Here is a 10320-nt window from a genome sequence, read left to right on the forward strand (position 1 = left end):
GAGCCCCCACATCTACGTCAAAAGTGAGCCATGGGCTCTCTGCACCCCAATCTTAGGTCCCCCCAGATCTAAATAAAAGAGAGGTGCTGGGGGTTCCTGTGGCCACTGCGTTGCCTCAGGATTCAGGAGTTGGAGTCCCCGGAGCCAGAGAGCAGTTTCAGTCTGTGCTGACTCCACAGACAGGATCAAAACAGCATGAAAGAAATCAGAGAGAGAACATAGTCGGCAGGAGCTGGACTTCTAAAACCCCCTTCCGCCCCCATAGGCTTCGATATTAAAAAACCCCCTAGGAGCCTCAGACACTGTATTAATTAGTGCAACCACCCATGAAAAGTTGGGTTTGGAGCGGCATTCTTTGCCCTGTGTGAAAAACCAAGTCTAATAAACAATTGTTAAGTTGGCCTGTTGCCGCTGGTAAATTACATAGCATTAAAAAAATAATGCTTTTCATATTAGGCACTAAATAAAGGTTGGGACAGCTTTAAAACAAGATAGGGAGGGGGGAAATCAAAGAAAATATAAAAATGTTCTTTCAAGAGTTATGGGAGGTTAATAAAGTATGTCTGTTAGAGTGAGCCTACTTTGCCCCTAGCTACAGCCAAACTGGAGCCACCACAATTGGGTCTCAATAAGATAATGATATTCCTTTCTCTGCTATTAAAAGCCTCCCAGTGCAAACTTAAAATGATTTATTTAATTTAGGAAATTATGAGGTGTAACTTCAAAGCCTGAGCCGTTAGTAATGGAAAATACCAGGTTGTTTAAAATTATAATAATAATTGTTTGGAGGACTCAGGACATCAAAGTGTTTTCATCAACAAATGCAGAGGGGTCCCGAGAAGGTTGGAAGGAGTCAAAGGAGGTGGATGAGGTTTGGATTTGATTATTATGAACCTTATCAGGGCAGGATTCAGGATTCCCGCAGCCTGGTACTCTGTTCTGCTTTGAAGCTGGCTATTTTGGAAAGTAATTTTACTGCTTTTTACTTAGTTCATAAGAGGGAGGAGAAGAGTGGGTGGATGGGGGTGGGAGAGGGGATATAGTGGTCCAAGAGTTGACAGAGGGCTTTTTCTCCTTGCTGTGGCCACATTATTTCCTTCAAGAGGCCTGCAGCATCACCAGTTAGGGGACGAGAGCATTTTTGCTTACTTGGAAGGGGAAAACAGGCACAGTCAACTTCACCAACCAGGCCCTGTGATTTTGGAGAGGGAGTGTGTGTGACGTGGGTTCTTTTATAAATGAGGTTTATGCTCATTTCAAACCAAGCAGTGGAGAGGGAGTGGGGGTGGGGGAACGGCCTCTCCAACCCGTGGCAAATGAGCGGCTTTTAAAGCAAAGAATGGCCGTGGGAGTTTTCATTCGGTCAGACAAGGTTCTGCTCAAAGGCAGGGATCCTCTTTTCAGTCGGGTCAAGCAGACGTTTCACCAGTGAGCGCTCTCAGCCCAGCCTTCGCTGCCTACCTCCTGCTGCCCTGCCCCCCTCCCACCACCGCCACCCCCCTGCGTCGCCGGGGTCCAGGAGGCAGGGTTGGGAGGGAAAGGGGAGGAGGAGGGGAGGGGGCTTGGGTTGAGCTTGAGGTCCAACGCAAGCAGGAGCTGAAACCCTCAGCCAGAAACCCCTCACGGAAATTCGGGGTAGGGAACGGGGGCCAGAGAAAGACCTGTGCTCACAGGGTCTGGGTGGGGACCTGAGGGTTCCCCAGGCAGCTGCATCATTTCTGAGACAGCCCCGGCTGGGCCTACTTTTGCCAATGCTGATGCCCACCTACTCAGCTCACACTTAGGCCTGGAGTCCTCTGCCGCTGCACACAGCTCTCTGACCTTAGTGAGCCACCTCTCCGTGCCTCAGTGTCCTCAGCTATAAATGACATCAGTAATACCTCTCCAAAAGGTGTGTGACAACTAAATGAAAACACGTGCAACGAAATGCCTGCTTCTGCATTCTACAAGGGGCTCAAAAAATGTGATTTCCCCTGCTTTTGTTCCTTCTTTCCAAAAAGCAGAGCCATCTCCCTAAAAGAGTTTGGGAAGAAAGCATTGAACGTAGAGAAGGGTGAGTGAATTGGTGTGCCAGGCTTCTGACAGCTGACGCAAGGATGTCCAAAGCCTGCAGGCTGGCAACTTTGGCTTCCAGCGCAGGGCTGAGCGAGTTCTTGGTGAGTGAAGGTCCTTCTGCCTCCACAGGTTGTCAATCTAGCCTCTGAAACAAAACTCCCTGCTTGCCCGACCAAGCTTGACCGCAGCCTGGACCAGACTGCGGTGCCTGCCGAAATTTAACTTCAGGCAGGAGGCACAGAGGGAGCTTCAGAGTATGGTGACAGCGTGGCGCCCTGGACCTCTGGCTTGGTCCTCACCTCATCCACCTTGTAGCTTCGGGTGCGAATTTGAGCCTAAGCAACGCTTTTCCTGAAGTTGTTTAGGCAACTGAGGCAATGGGGATGGTGCGGAGTTGACCAGAGACCGGTCTACCCGCCAGCTGCGCAGGACGCAGCCCGGATTCTCCGAACCCGCATTCTGAATCGCGACCTCCTCCTCCCTGGGGCAAATGGAACCTTAACCCTGAACTCACATCTCTGAATGCTTCCACTCGGCTTGAGATCGCCCGAGGCTGCGGTGTCCGAGCGGCGCCGGGAAGGAAGCTCGGTGGACAGGCTAATTAGGGACCCAACTTGGCGGCGGATGACGAAACCGGGAAGGGCTTTGGCCTTTGGGAAATGCCTCGGTTCAGTGAATATGGCTGGAATATGGCTGGATTTCGGAAGGGGATTAAGAGTTGGGGCTGGAGCCTAAAAGGTCCAGGCCGGTGGCAGAGAAGTATCTTTGGGTAGGTTTGGGTCGCACGACCAAGCAGGAAGAAATCAGCCTTCAACTTAAGTAGACCCTTTGGCTTGGGTCACACTCTGTGCTAAAGTTGTGAAACTTCTTGTACAGGATGCCCGAACCCTGGCAGCCCCCGACCCGCGGGCAAATGGAGTTTCTGGTGCTCACCTCCAAAGTGCGTGCAGGCACAGTGAAAACGCGGGAGAGGAAGCACCGATCCAACAGACGCCAGGTGCCAATGTGCCGGCGCTTGGGCAGCAAGTCGTTTGCTTCCCTTCTGCCTCTGTTCCCAGGGTCCCTGGGGCTTCCCATCCGAAAATAGACCTCAAGGAGGTAACACCAGGAGCCACTGAGGATTTATTTGTGAAACAGAAGTCTGAGTTTTAGATTTTCTCCATCTCCCCACCCAACGCTATTTTATTGGTGATACCTCCAAATGCAAGGCTGACCAGCGTCTTGTATCCAGTTTCCACCCAGAGATGACTAGGAGCAAGGAGGACTTTCCCTTTCAAACATGAAATGTTTGTTCCAGGGTCCACGTCCTCTGAAGGATATAGGAATGATGAACGCATTGCGATTTGACACACTGCAGAAACAGCAGCATGCATCCACATCCCCTCTAACCACCCCACCCCCCCAAGAAGGGCCATTTAGTTGCCATCTCCCTTAGCATTCTTACCTTCAAGTTTGCTGTTTTGGTAACTGGGAGATTTCTCCCTTGGCATTCTTACCTTCAAGTTTGCTGTTTTGGTAACTGGGAGATTTCGTGTTCAAGATCGTCCCTTGATCATCTACAAACTACTTAGATTCTGGCCAAACTCTCTGCCTCATTTGTAAACTCATGTTTGGCTGTAGTTTTACTGAAAAATTGCTAACAGTAACTCCACCTCTTTTCCATGAGTAACACAAGCTACCAGAGGGAACATTGCTAAGTACTTCAGTATTATTTCAAATGACTCCTTGCCGCCACCACCACCAACCCCATCCTCAACAAAGCTTGAATCTGGCTACAACTCTTGATTTACATTTAAGTAATAAAAAATAAGAAGAAAAACCAGACCTCCCCACCCCATCTGGGTGGCATTTTGGACCTATATCCAGCTAAGAGAGAAATTCTAAAAATAATTTTGATTTTAAACAAACTTTACTGCAATAAAACAAATGTTTAATTTAATTCAGAATGAGATAAGAAATAACTCTTCAATAAAATATATAAAATTGTACAAGGCACCCTTTCAAAGGGATAAAAGTATATTGGAGGGAGGGGACAGATGGATAGGAAGTGAAATGCCAGGGAGCTAAATGGGCTGTTTGACAACACCATTTTAAGCAAGTCAAAACATGGTTTTACCCTCTGCCCCCAACATGTTAAAAAGTACAAATTTTTCTAATAAGTTTAGCACATACAATAGGTACACACACAGAGAAAGCATTTTTTTTTTCTTTCTGGATCTATTAATTGTTCGAGAATATTTAGCACACAGGTAACAGTTACAAGATACTCTCTTTGAAGAAGAAAATTACTACCCGTACCCCCAACCACCATTGCTATGTGTAAGGATGAACATACCTAGTATTTCACAGAAACCATCAATTCCTCCCAATGGGCTTTAACTTTTCACCCTCCAATTATCTGAAATGAAGTTAACAGCCTTGAGAAGAATTAGGAAGTTTTCCCATTTTCACCTTGCCCCAGGCATTCTCTGGATTCTTCTCATCCCCATTACTGATTTTAGCAGGAAAAAAAAAAAAGGCAAAAGTTCAACAATGAGGGGGGAGGGGTGAATAAGGCCAAATTTGGTAGTATCTAGTAACATTTCTTTTAATGAAAATAATGCAAAAGTGTGATGTGTTCCCTTCACATTGAAGAATGTCTCCATATCTAATACTTTCTATGTGCATTGTGTCTAACAATTATCAAAATTGCCAAAGTTTAACAAATTTTACAAACAATTTGTCTCCCCCTTTAAGAAAATATTATGGACTTAAACAGAGATGATATATAGAAAAAGTATATATAGATATATAAATTTCACTTTTCAAAATAATTTGAATTTTTACATGTGCTGTATAAAAATGTATTATATTTTATTATATATATTTATATATAAAAACCATCAGAGCCAATCTTTGTGAAAGGAGTTGGGGACATCTGGATGATTACACCAAGCAAACAGGGCTCAGTGCCTCCACCTAAAGCACAAATTTCAACTATGTTGTGTGGCCCTGTCCGCCTAGCCGCTTAGGGTGATTCATGCAGGGTTTGCAGAGCAGGAGTACTGGGCTGGTGTTGCCTTCTTGGAGAGGGAGAGGGAACCCTTTGAAACAAACATCCATCGTGGAGTCTATGGATCTGGTCTTCCTTAGGACAGGTGGTACATGCCATATCCGACTGGCGTGGCATAGAGTCCGACGGGCGGGATGGGAAGCACAGGTCTATGGAAAGGGTAGGATGCTCCATATATGGATGCTGCCTGCAGGGGTGAGCTGATGGGGAAAGGGAGACTGAAGCCGGAGGGCAGCATTGGTTTCGCAGCCATTTTCAGCTTTTCCAGTTCGGCCTCCTGCAGTCTTTTTGCCTTGGCCCGTCGGTTCTGGAACCAGATTTTGACCTGGGTCTCTGTGAGGTTCAGAGAGCTGGAGAACTCTGCACGCTCTGCAATGGAGAGGTACTGTTTCTGGCGGAACTTGCGCTCCAGAGCAAGGAGCTGAGACGTGGTAAAGGGTGTACGTGGCTTCCGATTGGTCTTGTGTTTTCTCAGGGTGCAGGTAGTAGGGCTCATATGTCCTAGAGAACAGAGAGGGAAATAGATTAGCAAAAGAAAGGGGTATTCTCTCCAGGTTGGTCCACAGGCCTTCCTTCTCAATTGAAATCACTTAGCTTTAAAAAAGGGAGGGGGTGTTACTTATATGTATACATATATTCACACATGGATATATCTTTATCCTTCAAAAAAAGTACTTGTCAAAACCATATGTGTTTGGGGGAAGGCAGGAATGGAAAAGGATCCTATTTAAACAAATAAGTTGCTTTATGTTTAAAAATGAGTCTTTTCACAAAAATTGGGGAATCTAATGATATAACAGAACTTTTTATATGAAAAACAACATTAGAAATAACAGAACATAAGTCACAAGTCAAGGGAGTAAAGTATTCTCTTAGAAAAATAAAGCTATCTTTCTTGAGTTGAATTTCTCTTGTCTGAAATAGGAGGCTGGGGTCAGGATTATCCTCACCATCCTTGGATGCTGAAATAATCACAAAGGAGAAGGAAAATGAAAAGAGTCTTAGCATTGTGAATAGCTGTTTCCCTTAGTCCTCTCTCTGAACTAGAAAAAACTGGATTGTGTCAGAATATGTATGAAGGATAATCATGCAGATAAGGTCTGTGGTAAATTAATAGCATCTTTGGACTTGGGGGCAGTCCCATGCAGTAAACAACCACACAGCTGTCATTCTATCCAGTCTACAGATTATAAAACCCGAACATCATTTTAAAGATCTGGATGTGGGATAAGTTTCTTGGCCCGGTGCTTCTGTAATATAAACTTTACTAAGACGAAGGGAAAAATTAGCTCCCCCATAAATGTAAATGTCAAGAGAAATTATGCTGCCTGTGAATTGAAAGCACGTGACGCGATGACATTTTAGTCATCTCTTTACCCATTCCATGGTTTAGGGTGAATGTGTAAATGATTAGTTTGTCAACAGAATTTAGAAGTGGAGAATAACAAGCAAAATAAAGGTATACCAAAAGCCTCCAGACTCCATATTTAAAATGGATTCAATTACAGCAAATCATAGGACAGGGCATCCTTGTGGTTCCTTGTTTTCCTCCAGGATGGTGGGAGGAGGGTAGAGCTGTGGTGATTGAATGCTAAACAATTAGTTTTCTGCGCTTGGCTTTTATGAGCTACGCTAATTTTCCAAATGTAGCCACAGCATTAACTCCAATGCACTCATCGGAGAATGTCACATTTCTTGTTTAGTTACTTTGATGGCCCAAGAAAGAGTTTACACTGCATACTTTAGGGTGACACAGCACAAGTCCCAACTGAGCCTCCGTTTCTAGCAGGAGATGGATTTGTCCTGGTGTCACATTATTAGCCATCACTTCACTTACTGAAAAATAAAAAGGTAGCAGGTTCTGTAATCAATCAAATAAAAGAAATGTGGGAGAGAGCTGGGGAAGAAATGACCCTAAAAATCTATGCTTTTGAATGTGCTAATTCTTAAGTAAGCCAGAGAGAAAGTCTACTTAATTTACAAATTAACAACACTGGTGGAGACTCTGAAGAATTCTCACCCTTTCCAAACTTGACCTGGCTCTCGGTAGGACCCAGGTGTCTCAGTTCAGATAGTAAGCTTCTAATGTATACACTTGCTGCTGACTCTACCTGGAAGTTTGAAGCATGTCTGCGCCTGAGCAGGGTAACTCCAGCTGTTCCTTCAGGTTGTATTTGAATCATGAAATCAAGGCACCAAGGATCAAATGTGTCTCAAAGCCATGAAGCTAGGAGGCTTCCTCCCTGGGCACCACTCCCCAATCTCCCCAACACTCCCTCCCCCCATTTTAAACCAGCCAGAGGAAGGATGCGATTATACAAAGCAAAATAACATTTATCCTACTTCCTCCAAATAACAAGACCAGCCCCAGGCTCCTTGCTTCGTGTTCCCGGGACCCACTGCTCCAACCAAGGGCTCCCACCACCACCACCTCTAGGCCTAAAGCACAAACAACTTTTTCTTTATGTTTTAAAATGAAACCTTTTCTAAGATCCTGTAGTTCTTTTCAAAGAATGGTCACATCCAGGGCCCAAGGTTACCATACCAAAAGCAGGAAAGCTAGAGTGCAGGGCAGGTTGACAGGGCTAGTGGTAAACTCCTCCCAGACCTCCAGGTTTAAGGATGCAGGGATTTCTGACTTCTAGACTGGACTACTCCATTAAGGCCTATATCAATGATATCCCACTGGGCACTGCCCCAGGCTTAGGAATCTACAAAGACTCAATATTTGTCAAACAAATTAAGTCTCTTAATGTTTCTGAGTTTCCTTTCTCACAGCCAATGAAATGGGTAAGCAATATGAACTCTCATCTCAGTATGGTCCCCACTACTAAATTTTAAAATTGCCCAGACCTGGGGTCTTCCACCTGGTAGGTAATCATTCTGTTTCTGAGCTTTTTTTTTTTTTTTTTAGTCAAGCCCAAACTGCCAGTTCCTCTGAACTCTGGAACATTCTCATCTGTTAACAAGAGGAGGCTCCTGCCCTAACAGGTGATCAGATAAGATAATATGGTGAAAAGTGCTGTAAAGCACTGCACAAACCAGAGTTTGAATTCTTTGAGTCCTTAATCGTTTGGCCCTTTTTGTAATAGGGCGGAGAGAGACTGCCAAATGGGATACTGACGCCTGGGTATATGGCCTGGTTTTGTTCACACAATATTGTGCATCTTGAGTTTTGACAGCTGAATGATGGAAATGGAGAAAGGGTCAGGGTAGACGATGGAGGAGAGACCGGGTAGAGAAATCTTAAAGGCCAAGAGGGAAAAGTAAAAAAAGCTATAGGGAATAACTTCTTTAAATGATAAAAGGACCTGGGTCTAACCAAATAGATGCCTGAAGGGGAAGAGAAATTATTGAGGCCTCACTTGTGAGGTACAAGTGTGAACTTCAGTGTCTCCCAAGAGAGAAAGAAAAGGTGGCCAAAAGGTACCTAACAGAGGAGGGACAGGGCTTGGGCACCAGGTCCCTGCGACTAATTTTGCGGTTTTTGGTGACCTGGGACAAGCAAGTGCAGTCCTCAGCATTCACGTCTGGAAAAGACAGTAGCCACAGGTCCCCAGCCTCTGCCCACACTTGGGGATTCTAGCAAGGATCTGGATCTGATGAACTAATGATTATGACTTTTAAACTCTCAAGCCCTAATTAAATACTGTTAATTATTTCTATAAGCCCAGCAGAGAGCCCGAGAGCGTCTGGCCCCAGCCCGCTCCCAGCGAAACTCAGAACTTCGTCAAAAAGGCGAGGGGACAACCGGGAGACATTTCTTCCCCGCGTTGGTCTGTGCCACCCTCACTTCGTGGGATCCGGCTTGTACCCCTGCGGAACCCACGAAAGAAAATGATTTCTACTCAATGTCTGATTAAGGCCAGTTAACTCATCTTTAAAATGGGGGCGCACCTCGCAGGAATTTGAGTTTTGAAAGTAGGTAAGGCGCCCGCCTTGAGTCTGGCACCCATGCCAATGCTCACTGAAAGTGGATCCCTCCTTGCTCCCTAGACAGAAACCCCTGTGGATCGTCTAAGAAGCTAAGTGGTCGGAGCGCAGGAGAGCGGTGGGAACAGACAACTGAATGGTGACCCCGTAAACACAACTGGGGTTCGCTCTTCAAGAACCACCGAGTTCGCACTTGTGTTGAACACTTGGTATAGCGAGGGATCTCGGACACACACAGCGCAGACGTTACCCAAAGGGAGTCTTGGATGCGGACGACGCGCTGAGCTCCGAGTATCGAGGGGGTCACAAATTGCTAGGCTTCCTTTCCCGGGCGTACAGCACATGCAGAAAGGCTCTCGGTACCCGCAGCGAGGAATACCCGCCCCCAGCTTCCTCCAGTATCCCTTGTCCCAGCCCCGGCGCGCACTCACTTGGCGGCGGTGAATATCTGCCGGGTTCCTGCATCCATGCCGCTCCATCTTCTGAATTTTCCGACTTAACTGAAGCGGTCTCAAAGGGCTTGACCAGCGGCCCAGGGCTGTGCGCTTCCCGGGCGCCGTGTCCGGGGAGCAGCAGTGGCCGCAGGGTGGCCGCGGCCGAGGCGCTTTCGGCCGGCAGCGGCGACGGCTCCTTGGGCGGCTTCTTGTCCGACATGAGCGCCTCCACGCTGAAGGGTAGGCTGGAGACCTTGACGCGACGCTCCTCGGCGCCCCCCTCTGCCACCCCAGGCCCGGGGCCCGGCCCAGCCACCATCGCCGGGCCCTCCTCATCGGATGAAAACAGGTCATTGCCTTGGGACGGAGAAGCCATGACTTCTCTGCCCTACGTAGCTCCCGGCGCGCGACTCCGCTGGCAACCCAGCTGCGGCGACTCCAACTTTTTGGGGGGGAGAACGGGAGGGGCGCGCTGAGAGCCGAGCCTTTCCTCCAAGGGGAAGTGGGAGACTCGGCTCAGCCAATCCGCGCCGGATAGGTCGCTGACGCCAAAGTCGCTCGTCTCCAATTGGCTCCTCCAGAAGAGACTGAGGTTTTTTTTTTTTTTTTTTCCTGTTTGAAATAAATTAGGAGTTAATTACAGGAGCAGTCAGCAGAGTTGTTATTAGGCGATCCCTCAAGGGTTATAATCACGCCGAAACTGAAAAGCCCAAGACGTAATTAAGGTCGATTATTTAAAGAGGAAGTTCTCCGAATCCCATTTCTTCTTCTTCTTTTTTTTTTGACCCCTCTTTATAAAAGGTACCCCATGCACATCCCAGTACCCCACCCCGCCAGAATACGTCT

At 46.8% G+C, this 10320-nt stretch overlaps 1 protein-coding gene across 1 annotated transcript; it reads right to left on the reverse strand.

Annotated features, from left to right (window-relative positions):
* Positions 1 to 3942: 3942 nt before the first annotated feature.
* MSX2 (msh homeobox 2) lies at positions 3943 to 9977 on the reverse strand. Its single transcript, XM_003781927.1, has 2 exons — positions 9472 to 9977; positions 3943 to 5608 (listed from the first exon to the last, which is right to left on the reverse strand). Exons 1-2 carry the CDS (start codon positions 9848 to 9850, stop codon positions 5184 to 5186), a joined length of 804 nt encoding a protein of 267 aa, XP_003781975.1. The 5' UTR covers positions 9851 to 9977; the 3' UTR covers positions 3943 to 5183.
* Between the last annotated feature and the right edge of the window lie 343 nt (positions 9978 to 10320).

The sequence above is a fragment of the Otolemur garnettii genome, unplaced genomic scaffold (assembly GCF_000181295.1).
Source record: "Otolemur garnettii isolate 467f Iridium unplaced genomic scaffold, OtoGar3 scaffold00003, whole genome shotgun sequence".
Lineage (NCBI taxonomy): Eukaryota > Metazoa > Chordata > Mammalia > Primates > Galagidae > Otolemur > Otolemur garnettii.

What these genes read in the sequence shown, in the direction of transcription:
- MSX2 (XM_003781927.1), bottom strand. Translation starts at nt 9,850, where the DNA reads ATGGCTTCTCCGTCCCAAGGCAATGACCTGTTTTCATCCGATGAGGAG. An exon ending in CAGATATTCACCGCCGCCAA is followed by an intron (nt 5,609 to 9,471) that starts GTGAGTGCGCGC and finishes TCTGTTCTCTAG; the next exon opens with GACATATGAGCCCTACTACC.